This window comes from Perca fluviatilis, chromosome 14 (assembly GCF_010015445.1).
Source record: "Perca fluviatilis chromosome 14, GENO_Pfluv_1.0, whole genome shotgun sequence".
NCBI lineage: Eukaryota > Metazoa > Chordata > Actinopteri > Perciformes > Percidae > Perca > Perca fluviatilis.
Genome location: NC_053125.1, coordinates 34046025 through 34065161, shown reverse-complemented (window position 1 = coordinate 34065161; position 19137 = coordinate 34046025). Strand labels below are relative to the sequence as shown.

The 19137-nt window shown below is 40.2% G+C and overlaps 1 protein-coding gene across 4 annotated transcripts in view; it reads left to right on the top strand.

The window, feature by feature from the left end:
- The window catches only part of LOC120572826 (programmed cell death 1 ligand 1-like), a 147359-nt gene extending 128434 nt beyond the window's left edge, over nucleotides 1-18925 (top strand). Inside the window, exons 1-4 of one of the 4 annotated variants that reach the window (XM_039822294.1) lie at nucleotides 12248-12739; nucleotides 15800-16134; nucleotides 17960-18319; nucleotides 18447-18925. In XM_039822294.1, the coding sequence (XP_039678228.1) occupies nucleotides 12696-12739; nucleotides 15800-16134; nucleotides 17960-18319; nucleotides 18447-18601 (894 nt within the window). In that variant the 5' untranslated portion in view covers nucleotides 12248-12695 and the 3' untranslated portion in view covers nucleotides 18602-18925. Of the gene's footprint in view, nucleotides 1-12247; nucleotides 12740-15799; nucleotides 16135-17959; nucleotides 18343-18446 lie in introns of those variants that run through there. The other 3 variants (XM_039822295.1, XM_039822293.1, XM_039822296.1) reach the window with 3 other exon arrangements.
- Nucleotides 18926-19137: the final 212 nt, after the last annotated feature.

The following is a 19137-nucleotide window of genomic DNA, read 5'->3' as shown; positions in this document are numbered from 1 at the left end:
TTTTTCCTGTTTAGGAGCCAAACATCCCCCCGACCTTGTCCCTACGAGGATCTTATACAGCAGCAGTCAACGGGCTGCTGACAATAATTAATATGTGGAATACATACCAGTTACTTTACTTTTCACAGATACAGTATATGTACCGATGCTTCTTGCCTTCGCTGTGTTTGCCTCCGTGGAATTTGCCTTTGCAGTGTTTTTCTTTTTTCTAGCTATTTATTTCAGATGCTTTTGCATCTCGGGTCGGTAGCGAGAACTGTGTTCTGAATAAACTGTTACATGACACTGACGTCCGTGCTGCCTTTTTTATCCAAGACAGAAACAGGTGACTTTGGAGCTGGGCTGGATTTCTGTGCAGCGCCAAAACATTTTTTAAAGCTTTAGTGTGTAGTTTCTGTCGCCCCCATGAGGAATTCTGAGTAATGACAACAACACTGTTGGCACGTCCACATGATACAAGCCTTCCGTGATCATCCCCCTTCCACACAGCCAAGGAGGACACGGAGGATTAAAAAACATGATGGACTCTTCAGAAGAGATCTTTATCTTCACTCCAGTTTCTGCTGGAGTTTCTTAATTAGCTATTTGGTAATGGCTTGAATGTAACAGACGTTCATTAATATCAAAAACTTAAGCACTAAAGCTTTAAGATTGGGGGCTGGTACAGTGCGTTGTCCCTGTAAGGATGCGCCCTGCATTGCCATTTTGACGGTGTTGATATGATTTTGGGCAACGACCTAGCGGGTCGTGCTGGGTGGGCTGGTGCTTTGCCTCCGTGGACACCTGTGGTTGTGTCCAGACAGCTAGTGTTCCTTGAGCAGGATGAGAGTGACCTGGGATTTCTAGATGGTTTTTCAGTCTGTCCCATTGTGCTTCTTCCAGACCTGTTTGATTCTGGTGTTTCCTAAACCTGTGACGTGTACACGGAGCTGTTCTGGGGTGTAGGATAGTTGGGGTGCCTGCAGAACAACTTGTTCCTCTGCCTCTTTAGAACTTCTCCAGGGACAGATATGACAGGGGTTTCTGGGCTTCAGGGTGGAGATTGGCTGACTGGCTGACTTTACATAATCATTTTATCTGTTTATTAAGGGTGTGACGAGATCTCGTTTTACAAGATCTCGCGAGATCTCGCGTGACGAGATTTCTCGTCGAGGTGAAAAGAGTGAAAGAGTGACAGACAAGACGAACACAATATGTAAACATTGTAAGAAAGAAATGCCGTACTACTAACTACTGCACCCGCGAGTTGCGGGTGCAGTAGTTAGTAGAGAGCTGTGGTGGTGCTGTAAGTGTTTTTGCATATTGCTTCCGTGTTAGCCGCGGTATATGCGCAATTTTTCTTACAATGTTTACATATTGTATTGTTGTCGTCTTGTATGTCACTCTTTCGCCGTTTATTATTTCCGAGGGAAAACAAAAATGTTGCCACACAAATGATTTAAAAGTGGCAGGGGATTTTCAATAGTAATTCCACGCTCCATCACGCTGACATCACATCGCCTCACGCGAACAACTTTTCACCGCGACGAAATCTGTCTCGTTCTCATGAACCAATCTCGTGATGTGTTTCGTCTCGTGGAGTAAGCGTCTCGTCACACCCCTAGCTTGTAACCTTGGTTCTCTGAGTAAAGACTATTTTTCCCAGTCATATTTCTTAACTGAAGTTTTCTTTAAATTAGTGTTAAAATCGCGTCTGCGTCCTGCGACCCCAATCTGCGTGTCTCGTCTTGTCTCGTGAGCGAGTGTCTCGTCACACCCTACTGTTTATCATATAAACAATGTTTCAAAGGCCAATGGTTCCTAATGACTGTCCTTGTTTCAGTGTCACCGGTCAGTCCAGTTTGTTGTAGAAATAAGGGTCATCGTATTGACTGTATTGATGCTTTTAAAAAATATACATGGAAATGGTGTTACAATTACCCAGAAAGTAGAGAGTATTTCCCTCTGAGTAGACTTAGAAAGTGGCATTAAAAGAGCAAAATTTTAACAATTTTCGCCATCTTATTCATCACTAAATTCACTTCTGAGAACATTTTATGCGAGAAATGAATGGTTTATATTTCGAATATAGGCAGTCTTGCGAAAATCTTTGCCGAATTGACAATTTGCTCCAAAGTTTTTGGAGTTTTCGGAGCTCCATAAAATGACGCGGCCGCCAGCTTGCGCCTCCCGGGGCCGCTTGCTCGGCGCTCGGACAGTCACACTCGGAGACCCCGCTGTAAGACCCCCGGAGGTCTTACGGCCGGTCCCGTAAAATAGAGGCTTTTATTTCGCCGTTTCGGATCGTTTGTGAAATATCACAACACATGTGGTTAACTGTCTTTTGAGTTAAACCCAACAAGGCACACACACACACACACACACACACACACACACACACACACACAGCGCAGCAGGCAGAGAGATATACCATAGATAGACTGTATATTATTAGTCTATGAGATACACCCGTTTCTTTTCGGGAGACTTGTTTAAATTATGCCATATGCTATAGCCAGGGACAGGGGTTTCTGGGCTTCAGGGTGGAGATTGGCTGACTGGCTGACTTTACATAATCATTTTATCTGTTTATCATATAAACAATGTTTCAAAGGCCAATGGTTCCTAATGACTGTCCTTGTTTCAGTGTCACCGGTCAGTCCAGTTTGTTGTAGAAATAAGGGTCATCGTATTGACTGTATTGATGCTTTTAAAAAATATACATGGAAATGGTGTTACAATTACCCAGAAAGTAGAGAGTATTTCCCTCTGAGTAGACTTAGAAAGTGGCATTAAAAGAGCATTTGTACATAACATTAATTGAGTACTTGTACAACACATTGTAATCTCTTACAGGCTGTCTGGGTTTTTTTCAGTTATGGTTTCTTGATGCATGAGAAAATGCAAAGCTGCTGAGAATAGTGAACAGAGGAAGTGGTTTATTTAGGGGGAACAAAAAAAATGAAAAAACAGCACCAATGTCACAGTAACTCAGTTTAGACTCCATATAAGGTAATTTATTCAGTGTGAAGTGAGTCAAACATGAACTAATCTTTTAAATATCTATGCAGTGCAGCAGTCTGGCCCTGAGCAGGATGTATAACCCTAATATATTAAGTATATGTTCATCAATGAGCAGGAGCAGCACCATAAACCCTCTCTCTCTCACTGATAAATGCTGCTTATCTTTTCCCTATAACTCGATGACAAAACTGTCAGTATAGAGAGAGACGAAATATTAAATGTCTTAATTTAGTTTCCTGTTTTAGGGCATCTGGCTGTTGCAGCAGCAGGTCAGCTGATGCAACAGCCATCTTGAGCAGCTTTGCTCTGTCAAGCAGCAAAAGAGTTTCTGAAATACTTTAAGTATACTCGAGCTTCTTGGAATACTCAAGTTTGAGGACGTAGATCAACCCCATGAACAGCACACATGCCTCGGTTCGGTTTCCACACAAGTTCATTGGTTCAATTGGTTTCACTCCATCGAAATCGACACGTCTGCTGTATGCTCCTTGGCTGCAGGATTATGGATCACAAGCACCTTCATGGTTTAGTTTCCTAATTTTTGTCCTCCATGTTAAAAAAAGAAACAAAAATATGCACTTTTAAGTTGAGGACAATAACAACACATTTATTGATCACGTTTTCTTGGTCAAGCCAAAATCAACCCAAGTAGAGTTTGTTTTTAATAATCAACACTTCAATACAATTCAGTGACAAATCAAAACTGTGACATTATTGCCTATTTCTCACCTCAAATGTTTTTAAAAACCCTATTTTAGTAACTGATTAGCAGTAATATGAGATATTGCACAACTTGTGTTGGTTTAAAAACCTGCATTGTTAATATAACCAAGTTACATTATGATTTTAATTGTGGATAGACCTCCTGCCTCATTACAAACTACACTGACATTAGGAGGCGTGGCATGTCTGTACCATAATGGTGGCCGTGCCCGCGTATCCACAGTTTGGATTTTACAGCGTACCCTTTGAGTGGGTTAACCCATGCAAAACATTGACATCTCAGGATGTGAACTGTAAAAGTAAACAAGTTGCATTAGTAATCTTATACTGGAATGATTCACAGAAAACTTAACCTCACAGGATGTTTTAGTTCAGGTGGTTTCACCGGAAGTTATTCTGCAGTTTGAATAAAAACTGTGACTATAAAGAAGGTGGAGCAGGAAAGAGGAAACAGCAGCCATCTTTACTGATCAGACACACACACACACAGAGCAATGGGCGTTTCCCAGTCTGTGTTCTTCTATTGACTTGTGTTCTTGTGTCCCTGTGAAACGTCATCTCGTGTTGCCAAAGTACTGTCCCAATACACAAGTTCGCATTTCGCCAAGAACAGTTAAAATTCCCGGATGTATTCTTGACACGCCCATTTACCGAGGATACATCGGTTGGTAACTTGTATGAACTTCGCAGCACCTGTATCCCAACATTCATTTCGGCATTCAATGATGGTTGGATTTCCAGTAGGCCTACATAGCCCAAAAACGGGACAATTTTAACAATTTTCGCCATCTTATTCATCACTAAATTCACTTCTGAGAACATTTTATGCGAGAAATGAATGGTTTATATTTCGAATATAGGCAGTCTTGCGAAAATCTTTGCCGAATTGACAATTTGCTCCAAAGTTTTTGGAGTTTTCGGAGCTCCATAAAATGACACAACACAATATCACAACACATGTGGTTAACTGTCTTTTCGGAGTTAAACTCAACAAGCACACACACACACACACACACACACACACACACACACACACACAGCGCGCAGCAGCGGAGGAGAGATATACCATAGATAGACTGTATATTATTATTCTATGAGATAACCGCGTTTCTTTAGGAGACTTGTTTAAATTATGCCATATGCTATAGCCTACATTATATTTTGTAGTTAGTTCATATTTTTGGTGTATTTGTTTTCTGATTTATTAGAAGTTGAGTTTCAGTCTTTATGATAAATGAACAGTTGTACATAAAGTGGTAACATGCTATGACATGTTATGTAGACTAAAGGGGAGACACCAACCTTTATAATTTGAATTTCTAATTTCCATCTCCTTGGGCATATACAGTGCACTACAATAATATAGAAATGATAATTCCACATAACACTAATAGGAACACATAGGACACACCAGTGCATATGCCTATTTATTTGTTTAATTTAAACTGACAAACTTATATGCTAATAATAGTAGGGATCGCGTTCCACTCTTTTGAATAAGTAAGGGGTGTTTGAGCTAAACCATAAACAATAAAATTAAAGCTCAATTAGTTTTATTTTTCAATATTATTGCAATAGTTGTAGCATTATGAGGTTTTCTTGTCCGTAGATTGTTTTAATACAAAGTGGTTATATTGTTGTGGTTTTTATTTCTAGCTTGTATTTTGGAGCCTTGCAGGTAGCCTCTGTGCTGGGGGGGGTGTTGAGCAATAACAGGAAGAACGCATCATCTCAAACTGTTAACAGTGTTTTCTGTGCTTGTGAACTTGCGGGTTAATTCTTCCGAGAACAACCAGCAAGAACGTTCTCCCCAAGAACACAAGTCCGTTCTTTGCATTCTTGGTATTGAGAAACGCCCTCTGACTGACCTCAGTCTACTTTATTAACTCTTCTCTCTCTCTCTGCAGCATCACACTACTTGTTTACAGAAACCCTTTGACCTGTTTGTTGGTCATTGTTATATTCTATATTTATTAGAGATAAATACATTACAATGTATCTGGTGCTTTGAATTACAGCTATATTTGGTTCCTAATAGTTAAATGTGTATGTAGATCTCTCTGTGTTCATCTTTATGTCTGATTCTGTCTTCATGTAAGAGTTTGTGTTTCCTAGGATGGTGAAGACATGTCCCACCTTACTCTGCCTCTGATTGCCTTATTCTGATATGTTTACCCTAACCCTAACCAATCTCACTCCTCATGCCTGAATCTAACCAATCCAACCGATGAAGTACTAGCCAATCAGAGGCCGAGTGGGGCGGGACATTCCTTAACCGTCCTAGGAATCATTTTGACTTCCTGTAAAGTATTCTGTGTGTGAGTCAGAGTTTTTGTACATATACGTTCATATTTGTCAGATTCTTTGATTAAAAAGAATCTAGTCTCAGTGACTCTCTCTAAAATAATGCAGTTGTGACCTTCATGACTGCAGTCTCCTCTTCTCTCTCTGTGGACCATTTGGACCAAACACAGTTGGAATCAGCTGTCGATCATCTTTATTTTATTTCTTTATTATGAAGCTGAAGACTTTATCATGTATATAGTTGTGTCTAAATGTGTGTGTGTTTTAGTTTTATATATTTGTCTTGTTAGAATCAGTTCACCTTCATGCCTGTGTCTTTGGCAGAAGAACCTAAATGTGACGTAACATGTTTTGCATTCAGACAGAATAACTTGTTGGAACTGATCCAAGAAACACAGAAACAAGTTTACTATCAGACAAACTGCTGATCTGATAGAAAACAGATATATAATAAATAAATAAATGAAATAAAATGTATAATAAAAGTGAGTAAAATTAAACTAAACGCCTCTAGATAGACACACACACACACACACATACACACACACACATACACAGAGTGGCCTTTGACCTCTTGTGTCTCTTCCTCTGATGTAATGAACCAAAGTGGCCACAGAGGGGCGCTGTTGTTCAGATATTACTCCTTTATGAATGTTATTGAGGTAGATAGATAGATAGATGGATAGATAGATACTTCAGTAGCTTAAGGACATCACACACAACATACACATGCATCATAAACAGGATGATAAAATAACTAATCCTCATGAATAATATGGACAATAAAAGAAAAGATACTGAATAAAACAACTACATGAATGTTCTATAAGAGATGGATGAGCATGAGAGGCTTACAGTGACAGGACAGGTAAGGTGCTCTATGGGGTGTGTGTGTGTGTGTGTGTGTGTGTGTGTGTGTGTGTGTGTGTGTGTGTGTGTGTGTGTGTGTGTGTGTGTGTTGTGTGTGTGTGTGTCAGTCTGCTCTATGAGAGGGGGTGTCATGGTGTAAATAAGTCCAACAATGCCAGGATAATGTCTAGAGACCAGCATTAAATATGGACAATATGAGAGAATAATGGAGACATGGTAATATAAAAACTATATAGCAGTGCCAGGATAAAGATTAAGAGTTAAATATGGGCATTATAAGAAGATATATAACAACATATGAACATATATGTATTGAATAAAGACATTTTGGATTCTAAACATTAGCATTTCAGGTTGTTATGTAATAAATCAGATGGTGCAGCTCTTTATAAAGACTTTGTTTTGTTTTTTGTTTTTTCAGCTACTTGGCTGAAAGAAATATTTCAAAAGGCGGTACATTACTGAAAAATAGGTTTCAGAAACGCTTTTAACAACAGCTGTGTGTGTAGCTGTTGTCTCCTCTCCTGACCTCCAGGCAGTGGCGTAGGCAGAAATAGTATTTTGGGCGGCCGGTACAAAAGTGAGTGGGCCATTTTCAAAAAGACGTAGAAGTAGCAAAAAGGACAATCTGAAAAAAACTGTTTTACCTTCCAACATATACTGCATTACAAGGGTAATAGCAGTACTGTCTATTCTCAACTAACAAAGCTCAGTCTAAAACGTTTGTTCACAACAATATAGATAAAAACCTGTCGACTTTAACCTATTTAGACTAAAATATATTTGCACCAGAACCAGCAGCACTGGCTCTGCACAGCACTGTTATAAAATGAACCATTTTATTCAACACAAAGTGGCAACTAATCATGAACACAAACAGCAGAGAAGGCGTTTACATACTGCAGGATGTAGAATAGTCTACATCAGACAGAAATCACACGTCTGAATCTGAAAAATATGTGTGTGTTTGCTTGAGTTAACTTTCGAGGTTATGATTTAAACTGACGATGTCATCATGTTGAAAGGAATGTGTATAAAGTATTATTATTATGATTATCTGTTTAATTTACAGTCAAGCTCATTTTTTGTAAGTAGGCTAAATGTTTGACTAAAAATAATAGTCAAATTTAGGCTTGTATGTATTTGTATTTAAGTATGAATAGTGCACATTTATTGTATTTCCTTACACAGTAATGGGTTTGTGATTCATAAGTGTTGTCTTAAACTTTGTCAGTAACTTAAAATATAAGAGAGTGATCGTGCTGTTTCAGACCAACTGCGCAGTTTAGACAAAGACTTGTTGCCTAAATGAGGGGAGAGAGAGAGGAATTTCTCTCTCTCTCCCCTCCTCCTCCGAACAGTCTATGGACTGTAGGCAGGAGGAGAGGAGAGAGAGAGGAAGGGAGGGACCTAGACTGTAGGAAGGAGGAGGGGAGAGAGAGAGGAAGGCAGGGACCTAGACTGTAAGAAGGAGGAGGGGAGAGAGAGAGGAAGGGAGGGACCTAGACTGTAGGAAGGAGGAGGGGAGAGAGGAAGGAAGGGAGGGACCTAGACTGTAGGAAGGAGGAGGGGAGAGAGAGAGGAAGGGAGGGACCTAGACTGTTGGGAGGAGGAGGGGAGCAGTATGATAAAAGCCAGGGAGGGAGGGTGTGACATGTTTTAGTCTGTGCAGTGTTGTGATTGGCTGAATTAATATAACCTCACCAGGGGAGAGAGAGACATCAGTGACTCTGAGCCAATCAGCACCATGATGTAAGAAAAGTTACCTTAAACTTGAAGTACTTCTTACTTTCAATAAACTTTCCTCAAGTAACAACAAAATGACTCGATAATTGAGACTTGAAAAATGTTCTTAGATAAAAGTAAAAATTAAATCATTACAATGTTTTGATCGATGATCATTTCGGATATCCAAAACGCCATTCTTCCTCTCCAGAAACAACATTTTAAATATCTGAAAACAGAATTAAAATTTAAAAAACTAAAATTAGATAACTACATTAGAATTATGACTAGAAGATGAGAATGACTTTATTAATCCCACACTGTGGAGATTCCTACAGCAGCTCAGAAATCATCAGAATGACACAAATACACATTAATTACACTTTTTAGATATCGGATTGACAACCTAGATGTCCCCCGTATGTGAAATACACAGCACACAGAAGATCTTTATAATAATAATTACAATTGACTACTCTCACTCGGACAGCCACTTCTGCCTTGGTCACAGAAGCTTCCTCTCAGCTGGAGGATCAAAGGTCTGCTGGTCAGGTCGGTCCCCAGGGTTGCTGCAAACCACACACGGTTAAAGAGGAGGCCACCACTTCCCCTTTCAGGGTGTCCCCCGCTCACTGAAGTGGAGCAAAAGGAGTAAAAAGTCTTCTAAAAAGGCAAAAAAGACTTACAAGGTTTTTTGGGTCATCTTGTTCATTACCATTTTATTGGATATACGTAAAAACATCTCATATGACGATGTTTCCTATATGCATATTACTATCTAACATACAATCCAACGGTCCAGTTCATCACTAGGTCAAAGCAGCCCCCTTTCTGTCCCCTATGTGCACTCAGGGCCTCAACCCCAAGCGCATGCATGCAGGGCCAGACACTTCCTCTTTCTAGCTGTGCAGGTTAAAACCGACAGTTACACAAAGCAACGTATCCATCTGAGGCCTCTGCAGTCACTTCCTCTCTACGGCTGCAGGGGTCAAACGGGCAGCTTCATACAGTAATTCACACTAAGATGTATCTAAGCATATTTATAATAGTATCAGTAACACAACGTTTAGCATGATTATATTTCTAAGCAATCATATAGTTTTAAAAGCAAATCAACACTCACAAACCAAAATCAAAAAGCAGTAGTATGGTTTCAAGAGCAGTAATACATTTTAGCTGTATTTGGGTTAACACATTTCAAAAGCAGAAGTACAGTTTTAGCTGTTTTTTGGATTAATCCAAATACATTTCAAAAAGCAGGAGAATTTTAGCTGTTTTTGGATTAATCCAAATACATTTCAAAAGCAGGAGTAATTTTAGCTGTTTTTGGATTTTCAAATACCCTCGTTCAACAATATATATATATATATATATATATATATATATATATATATACATACATATATATGTGTATATATATATTTTGAGTCAAATCAACTGCCTCAGACAATTAATTAATAATCCAACATCACTATATTATATATAACTATATTTTCTCTATAATCGGTGGCCTGGATTTTCTGTTATTATGCAATTACAACATTAGCAAAATCCCAATCAAACTGTCCAATTTTCATCAACACATGCTTTTGGTCTCTCTTATTTAAACATAATTTATCACCTCACCGGTATTACATTTGGCATAATAAGGACATTTTCTTCCAAAACAAATCTTTATTTTTTGAAAACTGGTTGGCCAACTCTATGACACAAATGGCAGAATTGTTTGCAGAAATTTCAAATTCCTGCATGCAATTGGATTATCTGATACTGCTGTGGGGAGTTTATGCTTTTCGGCGGTGCGCCTGACTAAAAATAAAACATTTAGGACAAAGATATTGTTACTATTACTTATATAATCCCATATTGGAACAGTTTATTACAGAATGTGCCTTGGAAAAAACGTTTTGATCTTTGCCTTTCAAATATCTGCTTACTAATAAAGTGAGAGAAGTTCAGTTTAAGACTCAGCATGATGACGTTTTATATCAACTTTTTATTGATTTTGAATCGGAGGGATTATAACTGTTATGTGTCTGATATAAAGTCTTATTGTGAACAGAACACATGTTGTGAGGCTGATAGTGATGTTAATAAGTCAGAGAGACTAAATCTGTTCAGATTAAGATCATCTACAGTCTGTTGGTAATTAACATCATCAACAGATCTCATGGAGAGCATTCAAACCAACTGGAGACTGGTGTAGACCTACCAGCTGATATTTGGGTCTGAGAACATTTTATTAAATCGGACCTAACCTAATAGGGTGTGACTGTGACTGTGAGTGTTTCTGTGACTTGCTGTTCAGCCTGAAGTCTGCTGGTGACTGAGAATGGATTTTTGTCTCCGCCCCCCCCCCCGTTGCTACTGCTGCCGCGAGGCAATGCTATCTCCAACGAGCCGATATATCTGAGCACAGCTCGTCGTCGCCATTTTGGTACCACTAAACGACAGTGTGGTGGATGGTGATTAGGCCTACCAGGCAGGTTGAGGTAGTCTCTTCCTCTCGGACATAAGACTTCATTAATGGTATGTGTGTGTTCCTGTTGTGTGTATAATATAATGTTAGTTAAACTGGTGTGTTATATGTGTGTAATATAATGTTAGTTAAACTGGTGTGTTATATGTATAATATAATGTTAAACTGGTGTGTTATATGTAGCCTATAATATAGGCCTAATGTTAGTTAAACTGGTGTGTTATATGTATAATATAATGTTAAACTGGTGTGTTATATGTAGCCTATAATATAGGCCTAATGTTAGTTAAACTGGTGTGTTATGTGTATAATATAATGTTAAACTGGTGTGTTATGTGTATATAGGCCTAATGTTAGTTAAACTGGTGTGTTATATGTATAATATAATGTTAAACTGGTGTGTTATATGTAGCCTATAATATAGGCCTAATGTTAGTTAAACTGGTGTGTTATGTGAACTGTGAACACGGTTTGAGTAGGCCTATGACGTTGTTTATAGTGTGAAGGTCAGAATATCTCTTATAGCTAGTAAATCATTGTAGATCGATTTTTTTTACAGTTTTCCGTGAGAGAGAAATGTGGTAATCATTGTTTAGGTAGCCTACATTAAACCACATTAAGCTTTTTCTTCGCCATAGGCGCCAATGAAGAATAAACGATAATGTGAGATAGGCCTAACTGATAATCGTTGGATTTCAGTTTAGTTTTTTTGACAAGATATGACCATGATAAATGTGGTGATCGTTGTTTAGGTAGCCTACATTAAACCACGTTAAGCTTGTTCACATTAAGCATTTTAAAATGTCCCCAGCTGTGTCTGTCTAGCTGCGCTGTGGAGATAGGAGAGTTTTCTGTCGATTTGTTGGCATCTGTCGTTCAAGAATTATATGTGTTATGAACTTTATTATTTTATTTAACTAAATTGATCTCGAGGTTTTCAAAAAAAGTTGTAAAAACCTGTATCGCCATCAAAGACCAACTAAAGTTGTGAATTTAATTAAACTCTTGCCTGCTGATAGCTGCGTCATCTGAAGATGAATGCTCTCTCTTGCAGTATAATATACTGTGTATATATATATATATATAGAGAGAGAGAGAGAGAGAGAGAGAGAGTATTTCCTCGACGCTATGACTATAGGGAGCAGTTGGTAGCTCTGATCTGATCCGACACTGCACTACGGAGGACTCAGCGCTGCCCTTACGGAGGGAGGGAGGTCCATAGGGGAGGTCTGGTCTGCATACATACACGAGAGGGTGTGACTATATTACAGCTCGGGTTACAGCAGGCAAAGTGACACTCCTGTACAGTTGGTGGCGGTATACTACAAAAGTAGTAATCTGCCAAAAAACTAAAAGAAGAAGAAGAGGCAAAGTGACCAAAGTGACGCATTCGCTACTCACGCTCACACAGCGCTGTTAGTCCTCCGTAGTGCAGTGTCGGAAGTTCAAGAAGACATCAGAGCCACCAACTGCTCCCTATAGTCCTAGCGTCGAGGAAATACTCTAAATATATATATTATTATATTATACTGTCAGAGAGAACCGTGTCGGGATACAGAGACTGCAGCAGATCGCCTCTCTCTCAGCTCTCATGGCTCCATTTCTGCTCCTGTTGATCCTTCTGTCTGGAGCAGCTTCATTCATTCAGAGCAGATTCATGTCGTTCTGGTAAAATAGCTGCAGTTTACCCACATGATTACGTTTTATTGATGCGATTTGTGGCAGCTACCGTTAGCTAGTTGAGCGGTTAACCAGCAGCTAACCGCTAAAGGGAAGATATTCATCACAACACCGCTGTGGACAAACCACTACCAAGGCTCAAAACAGCACCACACCTCCACGGTAGCATCACGAGGGTCGCTACACGTAGCTAAACCGAAGCATTGAGAACTTTATAAGTGTCATACAAAGTTTGGTAAAAAAAATCATTCATGATCTACCTTTTTTGACGCCATTTTGGAATAAAAGTCCATGAGCGGTCCAACCTCCAACGCCCAACCGTAGACAGTAACACAGCTCACACTATATCACTGCCTACCTTAGCCTGCCTACTGCACGCAATATGGCTACAGTGGTGTGACTATCCATATTTGAAAATACATGTTAATTAATTTAAACATGTCAATTGTATTGGTTTATTTTGTCCATCAGCAAGTCTGCAATACAGTGTGACGTAAGAGCTACCCAGCCTAACATGGATATATTACAAGACCAAATCAAGGTCTCGTTATTTTTTCTGATATTTTAACTGAGATCAAAACATTTATAACAGCTTCATAAATGATTAAAGTCTATAACACAGGTTAACCACTCTACCTTACACAGTTTCTTCCTCAGACTTTTCCTCTCAGTTGCAGAGTGTGAACCTTAGCCACATGGTGTTGTCTCAGCTTATGAAAGGTACAGACAACGTGTGAAATTAATCTAAAGTGGGGGTGGTCGATGCCATCTTGAGTCTCAACAATGTGATGACGAAGATCAAATATGTCCTCAGACCTACTTCTGCCTTCACAGCTCTGTTTAACAGAGACACTGAAGGCTGCTGAGTTGATGTCAGAGGCCGGTCGGATGCAGAATAAGATTTTTTTATTTGATTAGGACAATACGCATTAATCAACATTTCTGTGTGTGTGTGTGTGTGTGTGGGTGTGGGTGTGTGTGTGTGTGTGTGTGTGTGTGTGGGTGTGTGTGTGTGTGTGTGTGTGTGTCCGTGTCCTGTAGTTACATGTGTTTAGAGGTGACATCAGGCTGCAGCGTAGTCTCTGTATCTCCACGTACCTCCGTACGTAGCCACGGAGTAGATTTAACTCAGAAACATGAAATGGCCTTTAGGGGTGAGAGACACTGACTATGAAAGAGATCAGGGGTCTCATTTATAAATGTGGCGTACGCACAAAACGGGGCTGAAACGTGCGTACGCCACATCACACGCAAAGGTTGTGATTTAAAAAAATCAAACTTGACGGGAGAATGTGCGGTCCTCCACGCAAACTCTGACCCATGCATACGCACATTATAGAGACAAAATAGGAATTGGCGACGCAGATGGTGAGGTGGTGAACTGAAGTCAGACTGCAGAGAGTAAATGGGAATAACAACTAGAGTAGAAAAAATAAAAATATTGATGCCTCGCATTTTTTTCACTCCATATCATCCACGTTACCATGAAGATTAAATCCAGCAGTGTTATTTGCGCTTGTACTCAGTGATGACTGTTCCATAAACTGAAATCTTAAATAAAAATTTGTTCTTAATATTTAATCAGCGCTGTCTCGCCGTCACATTGTCCGCTACAGAGCGCAGGAGGAGGAGATGGCCCGACTGCAACTAAATATCTTTCTTCAAAACTGTGCATATATCATCAAATGTCAAAGTCTGGAAATACAGCCGTTAAGCTCTCGCGCAATCGTTACGCTCTATGTCCTTGTTATCGGTCTAAAATGTAATACTGTTTATAACAAACCCTGCATGAAGAAAAGTGTGTTTGCCTATTACATTTCGATTTCAAATTGTATCTCTGGGTGGGGGATACCACTAGTTGTTGCTGTGATTTTAGCAAGGTGTTAACAGTCACAAATTGTTGTAGACTAAACATATAAATACTGCGGTGACCCCCGTGCGTAATGCTGCATGATGGCCCTGCTGGTCCTGCAGGAGGACTGGAAAGGAAGAATCAGGAGAGAAAGAGACTTCAGGGACCATGACGATGACTGGCTCATATGCCGATTTAAATTCCCTAATATAGCTGTAATAGTAATATAGCTGCGCTCTTGGATCTATGTACTGAAGTGGGTCCGTAGAGAGGCCAACGTACGAACCGTACATCCCGGTCCAAATACAGGTCCTCGCCACTCTGGGTGAAACCGGCTGTTTTCAGAGGGAAATGGCTGACAGCTAAGTGTTTTTTTAAATAAATATTATATATAATCTTCAACTTCATCACTAAGGCTTGTTTGGATATAATATATAGTTCTGTTAAAACTTATTATATACGTCTGGTATATCGAAGCTGTCTCCGAGTGCCGTAATGCCTTCTGATTTGTAAGATATTATTAATAAAGGTAGTCTATAGATCTGGTTTCCATACGCTGTGCGACAACAGGCCGAAATTATAATTCAATTGGCAGCAATTCCCGAACGTCTGAGAGTTTTTTTGTTTGTTTGTTTGTTTTCTCCACCAGTCATCATGATTCGGTATAACAAAGAACAACTGCCAGGGTCATTAACATACAGATCAGCATTCACGAGGTGCTTTACATTGACTATTTATGGTTAAAAATGGGCGTGTACAGGGCGGGATAAGAGGCTGATCCACGTACGCACACTTGTAGTCAATCTGTGATTTATAAAGGGAACATTGCTTACAGGTGTGCGTACACACGGTTTTATAAATCTGACTTTTTTTCGGCGTACGCCAATTTGGGCTTTTGGGCGTACGTACACTTATAGTAAGGATCCTACGCACAGTTTTATAAATGAGACCCCAGATCTAATATTAAACAACATTTCCTGAAGGATTAGACCTGAACTATTGATGAGTCATGTCAACACGTATCTCAGTGAGGAGCTTCTTCATGTGTTGACCTCGTGGTAATAAAGTCCTGTGATATCTCTGATAATTAACATGTGTTACACCTGATGGAGGTCTTTAGAAATACCATGACTTTTATTGATTACTATTGTTTATTATTGTTTTTCAGACCTGATTGAGGTAACAGTGCACCCTGGAGATGATGTCATCCTGCCATGTCAGGCTGTTGGTTCCTCCATCAGAGTTGTGGAGTGGACCAGACCTGACCTGAAGCCAGATACCCTCCTCTATTACAGAGATGGACGCTTGACTCCAGATGACCAGCATCCATCCTTTAAGGACAGGGTGGAGCTGGTGGACAGAGATCTGAAGGACGGAGATGTGTCTTTAATTCTGAAGAATGTGAGAAGACACGATGCTGGAACATACGAGTGTCGAGTTAAATCCGGTGATACTGACCCAATCAGACTCATCAGAATCATCCATCTGCAGGTTAGAGGTGAGTGAGTCTCTCTCCGTGAGTGTTTCTGAGTATCAGGTTGTAGCTGCAGCTCCTCTAGAGTCTCCCATGATGAGTTGGTCCCAGAGAGTCAGACAGAGAGAGAACCAGTTCAAATCATCTCAACATTTAGAGAATATTTTACTTCTGTAAAAGTACTGCAAGAAAAGTTACCTTAAACTAGGGCTTTGACTCCGAACTTCTTTATTATTTTTTGTAAAGGTGTTGGCTTGTAAACATTTTCAATTCAGATTCCGAGGCTTTTTCACGCATTTTAAAATGTGACTACAGGTCGCGGCGACTCACGTTGCTCGGCCGTACAAACAACATGAAATCAAGGAGAGGTTAACTCTTCCTGCTCCAGATGTCCCACCGTGGTCAGAACAGGGGAGACGCTTTGTTTCTCTCATTATGACTTTATGAGTCGATACTCTCTCTGAATCTGCTAGTAATCACCGTCACTCTACACACACACACACACACACACACACACACACACACACACACACGCCGGCTCGAGTATAATTATAAACATCACTTTTAATAAAAAAACAGTTGTGGCAGTGTATTTTTCTTCTGAAAATGTCATTGCCTGCCTGAAGGCATTTAATGGTCAAAATATTATTGATAAAATATTTTTTATCAATATATATTCGAATATTATTTAACAAACAAACTTTGAATATGATTTTTGCGCCAAAGTCAACACCCCACCTTAAACTTAAAGTACATCCTTCTTTTCAATAAACCTTCCTCAAGTAACAACCAAATGACCTGATAGTTGACACTTTCTGCTTCGCCCCAATATAGTCCCAAGTCAACATCTGCCTAGGAAAACCTCTAGTCGATATCTGCTATTGGTACTCGTTGTGAAGTAATTAGGTTGTTTTTTGTTGTTGTTGGCTCACTGTTACTCACGACATGCTAACGGCAACAAAGGATTCCATTCACTATGCTAAGCTAAGCTAGCAGCGGCGCTGCCAGACTAAGACAATGCATACACTGAGACAGATACGTTGGTCCACCTTTCTACATCTAGAGGAGACGGTGAATAACACGAGTTAAACAAACGTGGCGTATTCCCTTAAGGAGGAACATAAATCTACAAATCACTTGTCGGGGTGGCTGTGGCTCAGTGGTGGAGCGGTTGCCTACTAATCGGAAGGTTGGTGGTTCGATCCCTGGCTCTGCAGTCCCATGTCGAAGAGTCCTTGGGCAAGACACTGAACCCAGAGTTACCGAGTGTAAATGAGTGTGAATGTTTATCTGATGAGCAGGTGGCACCTTGTACAGCAGCCTCGGCCACAGTGTGTGAATGGTTCCCTTACTATGTTAAAGAGCTTTGAGTAGTCCTTAAGACTAGAAAAGTGCTATATAAAAACAGTCCATTTACTTTTGTGGATATCTGATTTTTTTTTTTGGGGGGGGGATATCTGAAATTGAAAGCCGTAATAACAAAAGTGATGTGATATATCCGAGGAAGTATGACAATATGTTCTTTTAGACTAAGAAGAACAGAAATACTGATATCTGCAATATATATCCAGTATAGTTATTAAATTGTCTGTGATGTCCTGTGTTGTAATTGATGGATTTAAACAATAGGAAACTGATGTTTTAAACCACTGTGGTGCTTCAGTCACACACACACATATCTATCTATCTATCTATCTATCTATCTATCTATCTATCTATCTATCTATCTATTACTTATCTATCTCAGCTTTTATACCATGCGAGCAGCAACACATTTCCTACAGCAGGACACCTGGAGTCTGTTGTTCTGCCTTCTTATTATTAATAGTTGTTTATTATTGTTTTTCAGACCTGACTGTGGTAACAGTGCCTGGAGATGATGTCATTCTGCCATGTCGGGCTGCTGGTTCCTCCATCAGAGCTGCAGAGTGGACCAGAGCTGACCTGAAGAAACCAGAGTATGTGCTCTTCTACACCGATGGACACCTGGATGCAGCCCACCAGCATCCATCCTTTAAGGACAGGGTGGAGCTGGTGGACAGAGATCTGAAGGACGGAAACGTGTCTTTAATTCTGAAGAGTGTGAGCAGCATCGACAACGGGACATATGAGTGTAGAGTTGCACCAGGTGGTTCCAGACGTAAAAAGAGATCAATCCTCAACTCTGAGCCAATCAGAATCATCCGTCTGCAGGTTAGAGAGCCAGCAGGTGAGTGAGTCTCTCTCAGTGAGTTTTTCTGAGTATCAGGTTGTAGCTGCAGTTTCTAACATCAGAGAGGATGAAAGCTGCTCCACTATCCACACATCTACTGACTCATATGTTTTATTATCTTCAGGTTCTAACAGCGGACGCCACGAGGATGAAATCTCCTCTCCTGTAGGCCGAGACCATGGACTGGCAGCAGCTGTTCTGGTTCTTGTAGCTGCTGCAGTGGTTGGTGTCCTGATGTATAAAAGATGTAAGAACAAGAGACCAGGACAACCTGAATGAAGCATCAGCTGATAAGTTCATCTGACAACTCGGAACAAAGCTTCTGTTGTTCTTTGATATTTGTAAGGGTTAACCCAACGGTGAGGTTGCCTCCGCTGAAGACCATTAATACCTCACAATGGACACCTCGAAGGGCATTAACTCGCTCATACCATGGTCATGTTGGTTTCCTATTCTACAACAGGACCTCCTTCACTCATGCTGCCAAACTCACCTTGGTGAACATGACAATTTTACCAATTCTCGACTTCAGTGATGTCGTTTACAGAACTGCCTCAAACTCTCTCCTGAAAACACTGGATGTTATTTACCACAGTGCCATACGTTTTGCATTAGTCGGCTGGCCCTCGTTACACACTCGACGCTTAACTCACTGGTACCAACTCATCTACATGTCCATGCTGGGCAAAGCCCTGCTGTACCTACACTCACTGGTCACTATAGGTTTAACCCCCCCGGCAGCCTGCGCTCTAGCAGCTACAGCCCACACCTCCTTTGGTACATACCTAACCCACTCCTTCCAGTTCTCAGCTGCA